The following is a 17,644-nucleotide window of genomic DNA, read 5'->3' as shown; positions in this document are numbered from 1 at the left end:
GGGCTTGCCTTCCTGCTCCTCAAAAAGGAGTTTGGAAGGGTCCTGCAGAGTCGCACCCCGCCCAGCTGCAGCAGCCTCCTTGTTGGACAATACGCCCTCTGTCCTCCCGGGCCAGGAGATCCGCCTCTGGAGTCAGCTCAGCCCCTTCCCCCAGCTCTTCCTGGTTCCCAGCGCCTAAAACCCTCCACTGGAGTTGCTTGACCTAGTGCATGTCCAGCCACCACAGTCCCAGACCTTCAATGCCCCCTTCTGTGGCCCCCCTGCCCCTTGGAGGATCTGAGCACACCCAGCACAGGCATGGGGTCACCCCAGGAAGAGGAGGGCCAGCCTCTGGTGCCAAGGTGGGCTGCCTTCTGCATGGTCAAGGTAAGAGCACCTGGGTGGAGGGAGGGTCAGAGGGCATCTCTGAAATGGCCTCGCCCTTACCAACATCCTGGCTCCCTGTCCCATGCCCTCCCAGGGTTCCCACTGTTAGGAAAGAGATGCTCATCAGGATAGCTAATCCTCTTCACCCACCAGTTTAGATTTCCCCCCCAGCCAGCTGCCGCTTGAATGTGCACTCCCAACCTTCTTCCTCAGCCCTTCCCAGGACGTCCCAAACCCCAACCGACCTCCTCATCTCCAGCTTGAGATGAACAGAATGGGAAGCAGTTTGCACGGAGTCTTGTGACACCCCCCACTCCACCCTAAATTCTGGAGCTTTAAAATCTCTCAGGGGTCCATGGGGGCGGGGTGGGGGAAGCAATGCTACTCCCCTGGCATGCATCCTAGTATCCAGCCAGAGACCCTCGTGGCCACTGGACAGGAGCAGACGATGAGAGCGGTAGGCTCCACAGGCATGGAGAAATCTTCCTGGCTCCTGTATCTAGGTGGTCAGATCTTGCCCATTTACACAGAATGACCTTCAGCCCTATGCTCCCAGCAGTCGTCCCCAATCTAGGTCACTCTTCCCAATCTTAACTCTGCCTTGTTAACATCTTTCTAACATGTCCCTCCACCCAAGCTATTCCCTCACCCCCGCCCCCGCGACTCTGATTTAACCCCTGCAATTGCTTGTTGGACACCAACTTACCCAACTTAGCAGCAAGAGAGGGACTCCCCGGTCCTAGCCCCGACAACTGGTGGCCCCTGAGGGGACCCACATCATCACCAGGCCCTTTCCCTGCCTGCCAGCCTGGGCCCAGGTGCTCTCCCTCCCCTCCCTCCCCCCCCCCCCCCCCCGTAGTAATCGGAACCAGAGCCCAGGGGAGGACAGGAAGAGATCCAGCTGGGGGAGGGGACACAGCCTTCAGCTGGTGGTGCTGGCCGCTCTGGGCATTGAGCCCTGGGCACTGGATTTTCAGAATCTCTCCCCGCCCCCACCGCTCTTCCCACTTTTCATCATGGAAATTCTAGTGGGGAGGGTGAAGATCCCCGAAAGTTTCAGGAAGTGCTCACTGCAAAAGACCTGGAAGGAACCTAGGAATAGCCATGAGCTTAGAGCTTTTAGGAAGTCTACCTCTCCTCCTGCCTCCCCTCCCATGGAGTCCATTCTAACCCTTAGTGAATGATCCTACAGGACAGAACTGCCCTGCGGGGGTTCCCAGTTAAGGCTCACAGGAGCAGGCTGGCCATGGGTGTGAAGGGCCAACCTTCTCAGCAGCCAAGTCTTTAACCACTGAGCCACCAGGTGCCCCCTCCCAGCCTCTCTCAACTTCCACTGCCAGGGAGTCCACTTCAACTCATAGCCACCCCCACAGGGCAAAGGAGAGCTGCCACGGGGGTTTCCGAGACACTGGGTTTGAGTAGAACGCCTCCTTTTTGTCCCAAGGAGCAGCAGGCGGTTTCGAACAGCTAAGCTTGCAGTTAGCAGGGCAACTTCTACACCACCGTGGGGGTTCCTCTCCGTCCCCTTTGCCTGTGTGTGGCACAAACCATCTGCCAGGCTCATTGGCTCCATTCAGGAAGCCCCTATTCAGTACCAGTCCACAAACTGCCAGGGGGGTGCGGTCACCGTAGACCTCCCTCTGCTGGGAAAGCCTGGGCTTGTGCGAAATGTGACAGCGAGGTCTCGCAGGGAGTGGGAATGCTGCCGTTCCAACGTGGGGCGGGGGCGATATGGGCGGACAGGCATTAGCGGGAGAAGGGCCTCAGCCGCCCGTGTTGGGTCCTTTCGCAGGAGTAACTGACGGCTCCCCTGGGACCATGGCGAACGGTGTGTGGGACAACACGGGGAGTCTTCGCCTGGTTCTGGCGCCTGGGTGCGCGGTGGCGCTGGGGCCGCGGCTTCCTCGGCGTCTGGCTGGCTCGCGCGCTCCTTTTTGCCTGTGTCCCTCCAGCCTTCCCTCACTGTCTGTCGCCATCCCGGCGATTCTCCCGTCCCCGTGTTCTCCGTGTCTTGCTCCAGCTCTCCCGATCGCGCCCTGGCCGGGCTCCTGGCCTCGTTGTGGGTCTGCGTTCGCGGGAGAAGGTGGAGGCGAGGGAGAAAGGAGAGAGGCCGAGGGGGCGGGGAGCGGGCGGAACGTGGGGATTGGAGCCGGGCGAAGGAGGGAGGGAGGAAAGGAGGAGAGCGCGGGCGAGGGCCAGGGCGGCCGCGGGCGCGGGGAGCGACGCGGCGGCAGGGAGCCCGGCCGGCCGGCGGAGCGAGCGCCCGCCATCCGGCTCGCCGCGGGCCCTGCGGTATGGGCTGGCCCGGGGGCTCCCCCTGCTGCTGCCCCGCCCCGGCGCGCCCGCGCCCCTGCCCCCGCCCCGCCGGGCGCCCCCCGCAGGTGAGTGGCCGAGCCGCGGGGCCGAGGGCGGCGGCCTGCGCGTCCGCGCGGGGCGGGCAGTGCGCGGGGCAGGCGCCAGGGGGCGCGGGGACTGGGCAAGCGCCCTGGGGCGGGAGCTGGCGCGGGCCGCGCAGACCTGGAGCGAGCAGCGGAGGCCAGAGCGGGGACTGACCAGAGGCGGGTCACGATCCCCGCCACGCCGCCTTCTTGCCCCGGGCGCGCTCTGCCTCTCCCGCCACGCATCCGCGCACGCGCGCTTTCCCCAGCGCGGTGGCGCACGTTGCCTCCTCGGCTAAGGGCCGGCACCTGGGCAGGAGCTGGGAGCAGCTGCGCTCAGGCCTCTGGGAGACTGTAATAGTCTTTTCTGTGTCTGTTTGGCATCTTGGGAAACTGAGGCAGAAAGCCCGCACCCCCGGGCCTGAGCCTACTTTCCAGCCCCACTTCATGCGTTTGCTGCCTTCTACGCTCCATTCTCCAGATCCCTGGCCACACCCATAGACCCTGTCTTTCCTCACTCCTCCCTTCCCTGGGCCTCACCCCTCCTCAGCGGGGCCCAGGCTCCCAGCCTCTCATCCAACCACAGCTATTCCAGGAAGGGGGGTGTGTGTGGGTGGAAGGGGGTTTCTCCAAACACACCACGGCTTCTGAGTGAGAGGGGGCCAGGCTGGGGGACCTGCTGGCGGCAGGCTCTGGAATGTACCAGGCTGGAGCAAAGTGAGGGTCCCAGGAGTCAGGCGGTACCTTCGCTGCCCTTTCCCTGCTCTGCTTTTCCCCTCGGACCCAGCCCCCACTTTTCTGTCCCCCATCTCTTTCCCTCAGGTGCTCTCTGGGGGCCAGGAGAGGCAAGAGGGACGGGCATTCGAAGCCATGTCAGTTCTAGCCCCGGTCACCCAGCCCAGGGGATCACCCAGCACAGGGGTTCATGAGAGTCCTCAGCCAGCATTGACTGCTAGGCTGGGAATAGAGTGTCTGAGGAGACCGGTTAGGGCCTAAAGATGTTTGGGGACCTGTCCAAGGTGATGGGCACTCACTGCTCAGCCCACTGGAAGCAGCAGGAATGGGCAGAATCCAGATCCTGGGGTCTGGGCGAGTTATGTGCAGAGGAAAACCTCCCCACACGGTGCCCCTTCTCCAAGCAGGGTTGAAGACTGGACCAAGCCAGGCCCAGTCACCTATACTGGCCAGGAGCCTGGAATGTCCTGGGAGCCAGCCAGGGCTGGGAGGGTGGGGGTCAGGTGCAGGGCCAATGCCCCTCTCCAGTTACAGGCTGGGGACCCAGGCCTTGCTACACCCAACACCCACTGATCAAGGGCCCCCCGGGACAGACTTCTGGCCAGAACCAGAGCTTCAAGGGACAAGCCTCTGGCTAGGCTTCTAGGCAGGACCCCAGAAATGTCCTGGGTGGGTGGGCTCCCAGTCTGGGGCTGACTCATCCCAGAGACCACAGAACTGAAGCAGTCCAGATGGGCACATTTGTGGCAGGGAACTGCCAAAGCTGAGGGAGTTGGGAGTTGCCTGACCTCTGGGACATTCAATAAATACCATGCAAATGTGGGGGTAGGGGAGTGCTGTGTGTGACACTTCTTCACATTCTTTCCAAAAAGACAGCTCCTGCCAGTCTAGAAGCTGCTGCCCAGCTCTTGGGGCTGATGACCCCCAGACCATTAACCCCTTGTGTCTGGGGGAAGGTTACTTACCCCCTTCCCAAGGCCTCATCCATTGCCCACCCCCCTTCCCTGACTCCTAGGACAGGAAGTTGGCTGTGTTCCCAGGAGGGAGGCAGGAGGCCCATAAGGGGGGTGGAGTATGTGTTGGGAGGGGGGCAGCCTGTCCAGTCCTCAGGCCCTGGGCCGCTGCTGAGGAAGGAAAGCCATGAAGGTAATTCTCACGTTGGAGAGGTACAGAGGGGAGCAGGCTCAGCCTGGGGTGTGGAGGCTGGGCCCTGGGGTGGAAAGTCTGATGCAGAGCTCACGGGACTGGGTAGGGTGCCTGAAAAAAGCCAGGGGCATGAGAATGGGGGGCTGGGTCCTGAAGACCCTCAGATGAAGGGGCTCCATTTCAGGGAGGTTGGACCCCACCTGTGCTAGAATGCGTGCGTGGGGAGGGGGCTTGGCAGTGTGTGTGTGTGTATGTGTGTGCAGAGCACACCTTCCTTTCCCTACTTCATACCAGGGAAACCAAGGCAGAAGGCAGGCCCACTCTCAGGCTTGGGCTCCCGGACCCTCAGATCCCTGCACCCGGATGCTGGGCAGTCTGAAACAGTGGTTCCCAGCCCCTCCTCCCCACGGGAAGTCCCCAAGGGCCTGACAGTCCAGGCTGAGAGACTAGCCAGGACACTATGTCCCCACTGGTCCTTGATCCCTAAATTCCTGCCCTTGCCCCACCCCCAGGCCTAGCTGTCCGGACCCTGGGTCCCTGAAGACACCTGGTAGGGTGGAGCCCCTAGAGCTGTCCCTGGGGGGGCCCCCATAGCTCCAGGGCCAGGGGCCCCAGAGGATCCCAGGCAGGAGGCTCCCAGCAGGGTAGATCCTGGGAATCTGATCTCCTGGCCTCCACCACATCCTCCCCCACCCCACTTCCTGGAGCAGCGACCTGCCCCCTTCCCGCCCGCACTCCCCTCCACTTCCAGGGCTGGGCCTCTCCTCACACCAGCCAGACAGCCGCCCCTCCGCCCAGGGGAAGCGGCTGCCTCCGCTTAGCCGCTTCCAGGAAGCTCCAGCCTGGCCCCAGCATTGTTCAGGCCTCTGGGCCAGCACCCAGGCCCACCAGCCACCATGAAGTCCAGCAGCCCTGTGGAGAGGCTGCTCAGAGCCCTGGGGAGGAGGGACAGCAGCCGGGCCACCAACAGGGTAGGAGTGACCCCACCTGGTCAGAGGAGGGGTGGGGATGGGAGTGAGGGCAGAGTGGGGAAGAACGAAGGGACAGGATGCAGTCAGACCCTCTGCCAGCGTCAGCTCCCCTCAGGCTCTTTCTGTCCTGTGTGCCCTCCTCACTTGGCCCGTTTGGGGAGGCCGGGGCTTAGAGCAGGTCCTGGCATCCGATTTGGCGTTGCTGTCATGTCCCTGCCCTGGCCTAGGCCAACCCTGAGGGTCCCAACTACACCAAGTCTGCACCCCAGGTACTTCTTACAAGACCTTGCCCAGCACCATCCCTGAGCCCTAGAGCAGCCCAGGACGTGGAGGGGGCCCTTCCCAGAGCAGGACCTTAGGGGGAAATGCGGTGGAGGTAGCCGAGAAGCGACCGGGTGTTAGGGTGCTTCTGAAATGGGACACCTGCTTTCTACCCACATCTGTGTCCCAGCCCAAAGGGCTCCAAACCCCAAAGCCAAATCCACGGCCATCCAATGACCCCAACTCAGAGCAAGGCTCCAGGGCAGGGTGGGGCTTCCAGAACTGTAAGTCTTTCCTGGAGCTGAAAGTCTGGCTCCTGTGGAGCAACAGGTGGGTTCAAACCTCGGACCTGGCCGCCACTATGCCACCAGGGCCCATAGAAGGGCTCTGCGTTGGGTGTAACCCAGCTGCACCCAGTGCTGCCTGGGTCCCTGGGTTGGGGGGCTGGGAGACCCCATGAATCTTTCTCCACTTCTCAGCCCGACCCCCAAAGCAGCATAGGGCAGCATGAGATGATAGTGGGGTGTGGGGGGGGGGACAGGAGCTGGGACTCCAGAGGGGAGGATGGGAGAAAGAGAGAGGAAGTGAGTTGTCCCTAAGGCAGTGGTTCTCAACCTTCCTCATGCCGCGACCCTTTAGTACATTTCCTCATGTGGTGGTGACCCCAAACAGAAAATCATTGTCATTGCTACTTCATAACTGTCATTTTGTTACTGTTATGAACCGGGTGACCCCTGTGAAAGGGTCGTTTGACCCCCAAATGGGTCGGGACCCACAAGTTGAGAACTGCTGTTCTAGAAAAAGACAGAAAGTCACAGTGGGAGCGGCGGCCAGGGAGACACACAGACCTGGGCTGTGGCGACAGCAAAGTATCTGCTACCCTGCTTCTCTGGGCGAGGGAGGGCTCCAAAGGACATCGGGGAGACCCCTTCCCCAGGGAGTGCCTGAATCCCAGTGGAACCTCTGTCAGAGACGATATCCGGGGGCCACTCTCTGCCTCTCCTCCCAGCACACCCCTTACACAATTGCTGCTTGCCGCCTCAGCGAACAGAGTAAACATGTTGTTCTGACAGGAGGGGGAGCATGTCAGCTGCCTGGAGCTTGGGGACAACGGGAGCCAGGGGAGCAGAACTGCCCGAGGCCACTCAGGCTGAGTCAGTCACGCTACACAGGACATGTCTGGACCTCCCCAAGCCAGGGCACCCTCCCCATGTCAGCACGTGGCCCCCAAGGACATGCCATGCCAAAACTACAATCTACGCCAGAGCCTAAGTGACTCCTGGGAGAGGGTGACCTAGCCGGTGATGCAATGGGTCAGATTCCACGCACTGCGTAGGACCCAAGGCCCCTTCACTGCCTGGAAGCAGCTGCGGCCCGCAGGTCCTGATGGGGTCCAGGGTGTGAGAGTGCCTTAGCACTCTACTGGGCCTTCGGGAGGAGGGGCCCAGTGTGGGGTTAGCACTGCTGCCTAGTCGAGGAGATGAGCCTACTGGGAAGTGACATTTCTGTCTGTCTGCCCTCTACCCCCAGCCTAGGAAAGCAGAGCCTCATAGCTTCCGGGAGAAGGTTTTCCGGAAGAAGCCACCGGTCTGTGCCGTGTGTAAGGTGACCATCGATGGGACAGGCATCTCGTGCCGAGGTGAGTGATTCCCAGACCCTCTGCCCAGTGCCCAGCGGGCACACTCACAGCACCTAAAATAGACTGGGCAAGATGCCCCTGGGTACAGCAAGCCTGGCAGCCAAGGAACAGCAGCCTCCCTCTGCCACCCTCTTCCCCTAAATTCGGCCCCTGCCACCACTCAGCCAGGGCAGTACAGCTAGAGTCCTGAAGACCCAGGGGCTGGTTCCAGGGAGGCCCGGCCCTCAGACTCCTGCTAACATCTACCTCTTCCTCCCTTGCCCGTCCAGTCTGCAAGGTGGCCACACACAGAAGATGTGAAGGCAAGGTGAGTCGCTGGGCTCCACCTGGGATCCCTTCTCCGTTCACCCATGGGTGCGAGGGGCTGCTACACGGGGCCCTTTAAGAACCAGCCCACTCCACCCCCTGGCGGGTGGACAGCGAGACAGCGTTTGTCTTGGTGCAGTGCCCAGGCTGCAGCTGGCGAGAGAATGGGGGGTGGAGGGGAGGAGGAGAAGGAAGGGTGGGGTGGATCAGGGGGTGAGCAGGACTTCAGAGACTGGTCTGCCGGATGGGCAGTGGTGGGCCTTGTGCTGGGCCCTGGAAAAAGGCTGGGCAGAAGGTACAAGGCCGAGCCAGCACCCTTTGCCCACCTGGACTCAGGACAGCCCCTCTCTGAAAACTGTCCCTGGTCCTGAGTGCATAGGGTCCCAGGGCCTTGGAGTCCGCTGGTGGGAGCCGCTGTGCCCAGGGGCGGGGTCTCCCTGTGAAAGAGGCCAGTGTCCCTCCCTGGCCACGGCCTGCCTGCGTGGCTCTCTGTAGCTCCTGCCCTGCAGCTGGATGAATGGGGGCCTGTGTGGGCAGGGGGCTAGGAGCCAAGAGCAACAAGTGGGGGCCCAGGGGTGGGGGGACCAAGAGGCCAGAAGGGAGACTCCCTTAAATAGAGGAACCTCAGTTGGAGCCCATCCACTGGCAGCCCCTCTACCTGCTTGCTGAAGCTGCAGGGTGGCCCCAAGAGCTCAGCTCCTCACTTGGGTCTCCCTTCAGGTGACTTCAGCCTGTCAGGCCGCGCCACCTGTGGAGCTGGTGAGTGGGTTTTGGGACTGACCTGGGTGAGGGAGGCACGGCCCTGGCCTCGGGGGTCCTGGAGAGGTTCCCGGCGGCTACCCTGAACTGACTGCTGGAGTTGTCTGTCCGTTAGGCTGCCGGGTGGGGTAAAAGATGGCTGAGCCCGCTCTTCCACTGGTTCTGGGACCCAGGGCTCCCCTCACTTCCCTCCCCCCAACCACAGCCCTCTCTGGAAGGCTGACAAGTGTCCCCTCCCACCCCACCCCGACCCTGTCACCACCCCCAAACGGCCCACCAGCACAGACCTGTGGGCTGGCCACGCTAACGCCTCCCTTGCCTCTCCATCCCCCTCTAGCGGCGGAACACGGCCCCCGTCAGGCGCATAGAGCACCTGGTAAGGGGGGTCTTGGCGAAGGCAGGGAACTTTGGGAGTAAGGACCGAGGTTTCTTCTGGGGACACAAGTGCATGGGGTTGTGGAGGTGGGAACCTGGTGTGGAGGGCGCTCTGCCCGACGGGATGTCGAGACGAGGTTTCTCCCTCGCCAGGGATCGACCAAGTCCCTGACCCACTCTAGGCAACGCAGCACTCTGCCCAGGTATGTTGGGTGCCAGCCCCACACCGCACGGAAGGGCCCCAGTGCTCCCCGGGGCCGGGGGATGAGGAAGTCTTCTGACCCCACCCACCCCAGGCCCCAAGGGCAGAGCCCCCTGCATCTCACCAGTTGCCCACCTTGGGCTTTCCACCCCCTGTCCCCTCCCAGGAGCTTTAGTCTAGACCCGCTCATGGAGCGGCGCTGGGACTTGGACCTCACCTACGTGACCGAGCGCATCCTGGCCGCCGCCTTCCCCGCACTACCAGACGAGCAGCAGCGACACCGGGGCCACTTGCGTGAGCTGGCCCACGTGCTCCAATCCAAACACGGCGACAAATACCTGGTGAGAAGCGGGGCCTAGGGACATCAACCAATGGGAGGGCCAGAAGGCCCAGGTGGGCGAGGCTGTTCACTGACGTCAAAGTCAGGGAGGGCAGGCCTCGAGGGGCGGAGCCTGAAGGGTGGGGGATGAGGGGTGGGGGCTCCAGCATCCAGAAGTCAGGCTCTCCAGCTACCTATCCGGCTGCCTGAGCTGGTGGCCTCTGTGTGTGTTTCCTAGGCCCATTCTCATGTTGGTCACAGCAAATGCCACCAGCCCCGCACACCGCTGTGCCTCGTGACTGGGCTCCCTTCCTTTAAAACTGCAGACCCACTGCCCTCGAGGCTCTTCGGACTCGTGGCCACCTCTCGACAGGGTTTTCAAACACTAAATCTCCCCAGGAAACAGACTGCCTCATCTTTCTCCCCCAGAGCTACCGGTGGGTTCGAACCGGCACCCCCCTCCCCCACCTCTTGCTAAAGCTCTCCTTTATTTGCAGCTCTTCAACCTTTCAGAGAAAAGACATGACCTGACCCGCCTAAATCCCAAGGTAGGAGGACAGACGCCTGCCTAGCAGCCATTCGATGCCACCCAGTCCCATCCCCAGAGGCCGGCCTGCACCTCTCAAACATTTTCCCAGAGAACCCCCCCCCCAAAGCATGCATGGTTGTCAGCCCCTTTCGGGGATTAGGAGAGTGCTGAGGCCAGCATGGTAATGAGAGCCCCCCTCCAGGCTCCTACGCCCCATCTCCCTACCTCCAAGACACTCACTGACAGACAGTCACCCTCTGGCACCCTGCAGGTCCAGGACTTTGGCTGGCCTGAATTGCACGCCCCACCCCTGGACAAGCTCTGCTCCATCTGCAAGGCCATGGAGACCTGGCTCAGTGCAGATCCACAGCATGTGGTCGTCCTGTACTGCAAGGTGGGTGAGACCTCAGGGTGTGCAGGGCTGGGGAGCCTCAGCCTATGGTGGCAGCAGGTCCTGCATTCCTGTCTCTGTCCCTCAGGGGAGCAAGGGCAAGCTCGGGGTCATCGTCTCTGCATACATGCACTACAGCAAGATCTCTGCCGGGTGAGGCCCCTCCCTCCAGCCATCCCTCCTCCAGCCAGCAACTAAGTTCCTTCGAAACAAACTCACTTCCCCGATTTAATGCCAACCCACTGCAACCCTATAGGACAGGGTAGAAGTACCCCTGTGGGGTTTCAATGCAATACCTCTTTCCGGGAGTAGAGAACCCCCGCGGAGAGGCCTTAAATGTGAACTTGACCTTCTCATTTGTTTTCTAACTGCCTTTCACCCTACCAAAGCTCAGGGAACAATTAATTGTCTGGAGTCTAGCCCCAGTAGGGTGATTGTATGTGGGGCTCAGTTCTCCCATCCACACCTCTCCAACCTCCCCTGGGGCTTAAGAATTGGAGGCCCGAATGGCGGCCAGCCCCTAACCTCCCAATCCACCGTGGTCTCCCCAGGGCGGACCAGGCTCTGGCTACACTCACCATGCGCAAGTTCTGCGAGGACAAGGTGGCTGCGGAGCTGCAGCCCTCCCAGCGCAGGTGAGCAGCCTGGGGAGGAGAAGATCACACTGGGATTCTCCCCGCATGCTTTCACCTAGAGCGCCCCCGTCCCCCGTGAAAATCTAGAACAATCCAGGTGTCTGCCCTGGTGGCTGGGGGGCAGTACGCAACACGTGTGAAAGGAATACAGTCTGTCCGTAGGGACAACCATCAATGCTGTGGGGAAGGTACAGGCACAGGTGCGACAGTCGGCAGAGACTGGGGCCCAGAGTGCTCTAGGCCGAGGGCAACAGGACCTCCAGAGGCATTCAAGTTAGATACAAGGCAAGAAAGTGGGCTGGCAGTTCAGCAGAGAGTGGGCTGTCCCCTACCCCACCCCCGTGGGCACAGAGTGCCCCGCAGCAGAAGGTGCTGATGCTGTCGGCAGGTACATCAACTACTTCAGTGGCCTGCTGTCTGGCTCCATCCGCATGAACAGCAGCCCGCTCTTCCTGCACTATGTGCTCGTGCCCATGCTGCCAGCCTTCGAACCCGGCATAGGTGAGTCTACCTGGGAAGGGCTGGGGGAGTGGGGGGCACCACCCACAGCGCCCAGCATACTTCTCCTCCCTGCCCGCCAGGCTTCCAGCCCTTCCTGAAGATCTACCAGTCCATGCAGCTGGTCTACACGTCCGGCGTCTAGTGAGTACCCCACCCCCGCCCCCACGCGTGGCCCCGCCCACTCCCTTCCCCCTGAGTTCCTGCCTCTGCAGCTTCCCTAGACACGCTGCCCACGTGGAGGCTGCTTCACAGATGGGGAGACTGAGGCCCAGGCAGCATCCCTCACTCACTCGGGGCTCGGACCCAGAGAGAGGTCCTTGCCCTCCTAGTGGTGCCGGGGGCCCTCTGACCCAGTCTGCCCCATCTCCCCGCAGCTGCATTTCAAGCCACGGCCCACAGCAGGTTTACATCAGCCTGGAGCCAGCCCTGCTCCTCAAAGGTGACGTCATGGTGAGGAGAGTCCTGGGGGAGGTGGGTGGGGAGGATAGCTTTCTGGCAGGGGTCAAGTCCACCCAGGCTGGAGGGGGGAGTTCCCTCGAGGGACTCAGGGCTCATCTGGAGGTTGAGGTAGGCCAAAGCTGTGGCCAGACGCCCCCCCAGCCCCCTCCCCAGGGTGGAGGCCCAAGAGAAGGCATCAGTGAGCGTGGAACTCCACCCCCCACCCTCCCAACTAGGTGACATGCTATCACAAGGGCGGCCGGGGGACAGACCGGACCCTCGTGTTCCGAGTCCAGTTCCACACCTGTACCATTCATGGACCACTGCTCACCTTCAGCAAGGACCAGCTGGACGAGGCCTGGATAGGTACAGCAGAGACGGGGTACGGGGAGCGGGGAGGGGGAGCCCAGGGGCGGGGCCAGGGCCAGGGGCCCGGCTCCTTACTGCCCACCTCCCGCAGATGAGAAGTTTCCCTTCCAAGCTTCGGTGGAGTTCGTGTTCTCCTCCAGCCCGGAGAAGATGAAAGGTAAGCAGAGGGCCACGGGCAGGGGGCTGAGGGCTGTGGGCCCCCCTCCCCCTCATGGCCTGTGGTCTTGGCGCAGGCAGCACGCCGCGGAACGACCCCTGTGTCTCCGTGGATTACAACACGGCGGAGCCCGCAGTGCGCCGGGACTCCTACGAGAACTTCAACCAGCACCACGAGGACAGCATGGACGGTGGGTGCTGAGAGGGACCGCTTAGGGGTGCTGGGAGTAGGGGACGCACATCTTCCTCCCCAGCAAACCCCCCTCCCATGACCCCCCTGAGCTCCTGGACGGAGGCGCCCTCCTCCCACGAACCATCTCTCCACCCCCTGCCGTCCACCCAGGCTGCCTGACCCACACCCGAGGCCCCCTGGATGGCAGCCCCTATGCCCAGGTGCAGCGGGCCCCCCGGCAGACACCCCCCGCCCCTACTCCGGACCCGCCGCCGCCCCCCATGCTCTCCGTCAGCAGCGACTCCGGCCATTCGTCCACACTGACCACGGACCCCGCAGCCGAGTCCCCAGGCCGGCCGCCCCCTACGGCCGCCGAGCGGCAGGAGCTGGATCGCCTCTTGGGTGGCTGCGGCGTGGTGGGTGGCGCCCGGGGAGCGGGAGCCGGCCGGGAAACAGCCATCCTGGATGACGAGGAACGGCCCCCCTTGAGCCAGGGTCCCCCAGTGGGGATGTACGAGGGCCACAGGCCTGGCCTCAGCCGCCACTGCTCCTGCCGCCAGGGCTACCGGGAACCATGCGGAGCCCCCAGCGGAGCCTACTACCGGCCAGAGGGAACCCTGGAGAGACGCCGGCTGGCCTGCGGGGGCTACGAAGGGGCCCCCCAGAACTATGCAGAGGCCTCGGTGGAGAAGAGGCGCCTCTGCCGGTCGCTGTCCGAGGGGCCATACCCATACCAGCCTGAGCTGGGCAAACCTACCAATGGCGACTTTGGCTACCGTGGCCCAGGCTACCGAGAGGTGGTGATCCTAGAGGACCCTGGGCTGCCGGCCCTGTGCCCATGCCCTGCCTGTGAAGAGAAGCTGGCACTGCCCACAGCGGCCCTGTATGGCCTACGACTGGAGAGGGAGGCTGGAGAGGGGTGGGTGGGTGAGACAGCCAAGCCTCTCCTGCAGCCGGTGCGGCCAGCACACCCTCTACCCCTGTTGGTACCTGCCTGTGGGCATCACCATGCCCCACTGCCTGACTACAGCTGCCTGAAGCCCCCCAAAGTGGGAGAGGAGGGCCACGAGAGCTGCTCCTATGCCCTGTACCCGGAAGGCAGGTACGGGCGTCCAGGGTACCCTGCCCTGCTGGCCTACGGCTATGGAGGAGTGGTCCCCAGTTACTGCCCAGCATATGGCCGGGTGCCTCGCAACTGTGGGTCTCCAGATGAGGGCAGAGGGTATCCCACCCCGGGGGCCCACTCCCCCTGCACCGGCTCCATTTCCCCGGGAAGCCCGCCCTATCCACAATCCAGGAAGCTGAGCTACGAGATCCCCGCTGAGGAAGGAGGGGACAGATATCCTCTGCCAGGACACCTGGCACCCACTGCTGGCCCCTTGGCACCTGCAGGTGAGGGACAGTGGGTGGGGAGCTGGGAAGCAGTGGGGAAGTTCAAGGGGCACTACTCCTGGCTCACAGCCTGGCCTCTGTCCCCCCTGCAGAGTCCCCTGAGCCAGTCTCCTGGAGGGAGGGCCCCAGCGGACAGAGCACGCTCCCCCGGTCTCCCCGAGGTGCCCCATGCAGCGGCCCTGCAGAGCTGTCGGCTCCCTCCACCCCCCTGCATACCAGCAGCCCGGTCCAAGGCAAGGAAAGGTATGTGCGTGGAGAGGGGGGGACAGAGGGATCGCTCAGTCCTTGCTTATGCAGTCAGGTACCAAATGGCCAGGTGCTGCGGGCCTGTTGACCCCGTCCTCTCTCCTGCAGGTCGCCCACCTTGAGGCCCACTCAGAGACTCAGTCCCACCCTGGCCTCACCCCCTGTGGCCCAGGAAGGCCCTGGAAAGGCTCCTGAGCTGGCAGCGCAAAGTGGCCCTGAATCTCCGGCCCCCGGAACTTCCAGCCCAGCCTCTCCTCCCAAGTGCCCCAATGACTGGCCTCAGGAAAGCAGCCCAGGGGGCCACACAGACATTTCCAGTTCACGGAGCCCAGTGCCCACCACACTGCCAGGCCTCCGCCATGCACCCTGGCAGAGCCCCCGAGGTCCCTCAGACAGCCCGGATGGGTCCCCTCTCACTCCTGTGCCTGCCCAGATGCCCTGGCTGATGGCCAGCCCAGAGCCACCTCAGAGCTCGCCCACACCCGCCTTCCCCCTGGCTGCAACCTATGCCACCAATGACCCTGCTCAGCCCCCACTTCCTGAGAAACGCCACCTGCCTGGGCCTGGGCCGCAGCCAGGACCCTGGGGCCCAGATCGGACCTCGCCACCAGCCAGAAGCCCCAGTCACCACGTCACCTTCGCACCCCTGCTCCCAGATAACACCCCCCACCTCCCAGGTATGAAGCCCCAGCAAAAGGGTGGGACCATTTGGAAGAATCCTCCATCCAGGGGACTTGGGAGCCCTGGGCTTGAACACAGCCTCTCCCTGTCTCAGAGTCCTCTACACATGAGAGCCAAAGCAATGTCAAGTTTGTTCAGGACACATCCAAGTTCTGGTACAAGCCACACCTCTCCCGAGACCAAGGTGAGGCCCCAGCTGCCCAGCCCTCCCTACTCTGCAGGTTGGAGGGGAAGCCCCCTGGTGCCTGCCTTGTCTGGGTCTCCCACTAGCCAGGATTCTGCCCTCAGCTTGAGGGGTGTGGGCGGAATACCACCTCTCCCAAGCTCTGCCCTCAAATGCTCCAACACTACCACTGCCATGGCAAGAGAGACCGGGGAGATTGGTGAGCCAGAGGGCGTACTTGGTAGCTGTGAGCTGGGTGTGACACCTTCTCACCCTCCCCAGCCATCACCCTGCTGAAGGACAAGGAGCCGGGGGCCTTCCTGATCAGGGACAGCCATTCATTTCAAGGAGCTTATGGACTGGCCCTCAAGGTGGCCACACCTCCACCCAGTGCTCAGCCCTGGAAAGGTAAAGACGGGTGTGGAACTGATGGGTCTCAGAGGGAAGAGGAGTGGGGCATGCCACAGCATCCGTAGGCAGAACAATGGGACCAGGCCTGACGCTCCCCTGCTTCCTCTCAGGGGACCCCTTGGAACAGCTGGTCCGCCATTTCCTCATTGAGACTGGGCCTAAAGGGGTGAAGATCAAGGGCTGTCCCAGCGAGCCCCACTTTGGTGAGAAGCAGCTGGGGGAAGGCCACCGCTGGGTTGGTTTCAGGGGGCGGCTGTGAACTCTCCTGAGGGATCTGACCTCCCAGTGTTTGCCTCCCCCTCCTCCCGCAGGCAGCCTGTCGGCCCTGGTCTCCCAACACTCCATCTCCCCCATCTCCCTGCCCTGCTGCCTGCGCATTCCCAGCAAAGGTGGGTGCCCGTCACCTGGCCCTCATTCCCTCCACCATTGCCCTCAGCTCCCAGGCTTCCCTGGGGAATGGTGCCCCCTTCTGACCTCTTGGTTGGCCCTCATTCCCCCAGACCCTCTGGAAGAGACCCCCGAGACTCACGTGCCCACCAACATGAGCACAGCGGCAGACCTCCTTCGTCAGGGTGCCGGTAGGTAGGGGCCTCCCTCCCTCCCCTCCCCTGGCATCAAAGGGGCATTGCAGGTACAGGGCATGGGCCGTGAGCAGCCTTGAGGTGGCTGGGCCCAGAAGGAGGCATTGACCTATGGAGGAGGCAGCGGGTAAGGGGTGGCCAGGGGCACCCTCAAGCTCCACTCTCCTGGAGGGCTTGCTGGAAGCCCTCTCCTGAGCTCCAGGCTAGAGAGAGCTGAGTGGATCTGCCCAGGTCCCTTTCAGCATATTACTGTGGGCTCTGAGGTTGAGGAAGTCAGGGGTGGGGTGGGGTGGGGGGAGGGGGTTGGAAACTGAGGAAAGATCCGAATCTGTGTTCCTCTCCAACCACTACCCACCTGCCCTGCAGCCTGCAGCGTGCTCTACCTGACCTCAGTGGAGACGGAGTCCCTGACGGGCCCCCAAGCCGTGGCCCGGGCTAGCTCGGCCGCTCTGAACTGCAGCCCCCGGCCCACGCCGGCTGTGGTCCACTTCAAGGTCTCAGCCCAGGGCATCACACTGACAGACAACCAAAGGAAGTGAGTGGTGACCAGGTCCCCAGGGTGAGACAGGACAACTGGCTCTGGCCTTCTGGTTCCCATGTGACCTCTCCCCTGCTCCTCGCAGGCTCTTCTTTCGCCGCCATTACCCAGTGACCAGCATCACCTTCTCCAGCACTGACCCTCAGGACCGGAGGTGACCCTTCCCTCACACAGCCCCCTTGGCCCCACCAGCCAAGTCCCCAGCCCCAGGTCCCCCTCCCCACCGCTGGCCCCGTCCATGCCTTCACAGCTCTCCTCCCCCTGCAGATGGACCAACCCTGACGGGACCACCTCCAAGTAAGCTCCCCCATGTGGCCCGTCTCCGCCCACCCGCTCCATGCCCTGGGGGGGGTCACCCGGATGGCCCCCCAACCTGAGGCTGTGTCCCCCTAGGATCTTTGGTTTCGTGGCCAAGAAGCCAGGGAGCCCCTGGGAGAATGTGTGTCACCTCTTCGCAGAGCTTGACCCAGACCAGCCTGCAGCTGCCATCGTCACCTTCATCACCAAAGTCCTACTGGGCCAGAGGAAGTGAAGGCGGCTACTAGGGGCCCTGCATCCCCTCCCACAGCCCATCGCCTCACGCCCTCCTGGCCCCCCGCTCCCCCCAGGTGGGCCCCAGCATGGCACACTGCTCTTTCTCAACCCCAGCCTGCTAAGCCAAGTGGATAGCCGTGAGATGACCTTGCACGTGAGCACATGTCAGAGGTGGGCGTGAGGGGGAGGAGCCATCAGAGTGGAGTACTGGTGAGGCCAGGGCAGCCCCAGCTGGACAAGAACCAGCCTTGGAGGGGCCGGCCCTGCTGGCTCCACCCAGCTGCAGGTCCCAGCGTGGTGAGAGAGGGGCGAAGCCGGGGAGCAAGTCACGCCCTTTTAGCACCCCCTCCCCAGCAGAGGGACCAGAGTAGGATCACATGAAGAAGGGAACAGAGTCTATTTTTGTGTAATAAAGAATTTCTATACATTTTAGTCAGCCTTAGTCATGCC

The 17,644-nt window shown here is 62.9% G+C and overlaps 1 protein-coding gene across 5 annotated transcripts; it reads left to right on the top strand.

Annotated features, from left to right (window-relative positions):
- The first annotated feature begins 218 nt into the window (after positions 1-218).
- On the top strand, positions 219-17,626 carry TNS2 (tensin 2). Of its 5 annotated transcripts, none has more exons than XM_075551638.1 (29): positions 219-366; positions 7,388-7,496; positions 7,766-7,803; positions 8,523-8,561; positions 8,899-8,937; positions 9,090-9,139; positions 9,305-9,479; positions 9,955-10,005; positions 10,258-10,380; positions 10,466-10,530; positions 10,929-11,012; positions 11,401-11,513; positions 11,594-11,654; positions 11,888-11,963; positions 12,188-12,317; positions 12,412-12,477; positions 12,554-12,667; positions 12,820-14,040; positions 14,133-14,283; positions 14,395-14,963; positions 15,062-15,151; positions 15,413-15,538; positions 15,652-15,744; positions 15,853-15,930; positions 16,042-16,119; positions 16,489-16,657; positions 16,746-16,814; positions 16,928-16,957; positions 17,054-17,626. In XM_075551638.1, exons 1-29 carry the CDS (start codon positions 298-300, stop codon positions 17,190-17,192), a joined length of 4,215 nt encoding a protein of 1,404 aa, XP_075407753.1. In that variant the 5' UTR covers positions 219-297; the 3' UTR covers positions 17,193-17,626. The 5 variants fall into 5 exon arrangements, with proteins under 5 accessions (XP_075407753.1, XP_075407754.1, XP_075407751.1 ...); XM_075551636.1 differs by lacking the exon at positions 219-366 and adding an exon at positions 2,592-2,747; XM_075551641.1 differs by lacking the exon at positions 219-366 and adding an exon at positions 4,538-4,625.
- Positions 17,627-17,644: the final 18 nt, after the last annotated feature.

Source organism: Tenrec ecaudatus, chromosome 6, assembly GCF_050624435.1.
Source record: "Tenrec ecaudatus isolate mTenEca1 chromosome 6, mTenEca1.hap1, whole genome shotgun sequence".
Taxonomy (NCBI): domain Eukaryota; kingdom Metazoa; phylum Chordata; class Mammalia; order Afrosoricida; family Tenrecidae; genus Tenrec; species Tenrec ecaudatus.
This window is presented reverse-complemented; position numbering and strand designations above follow the sequence as displayed.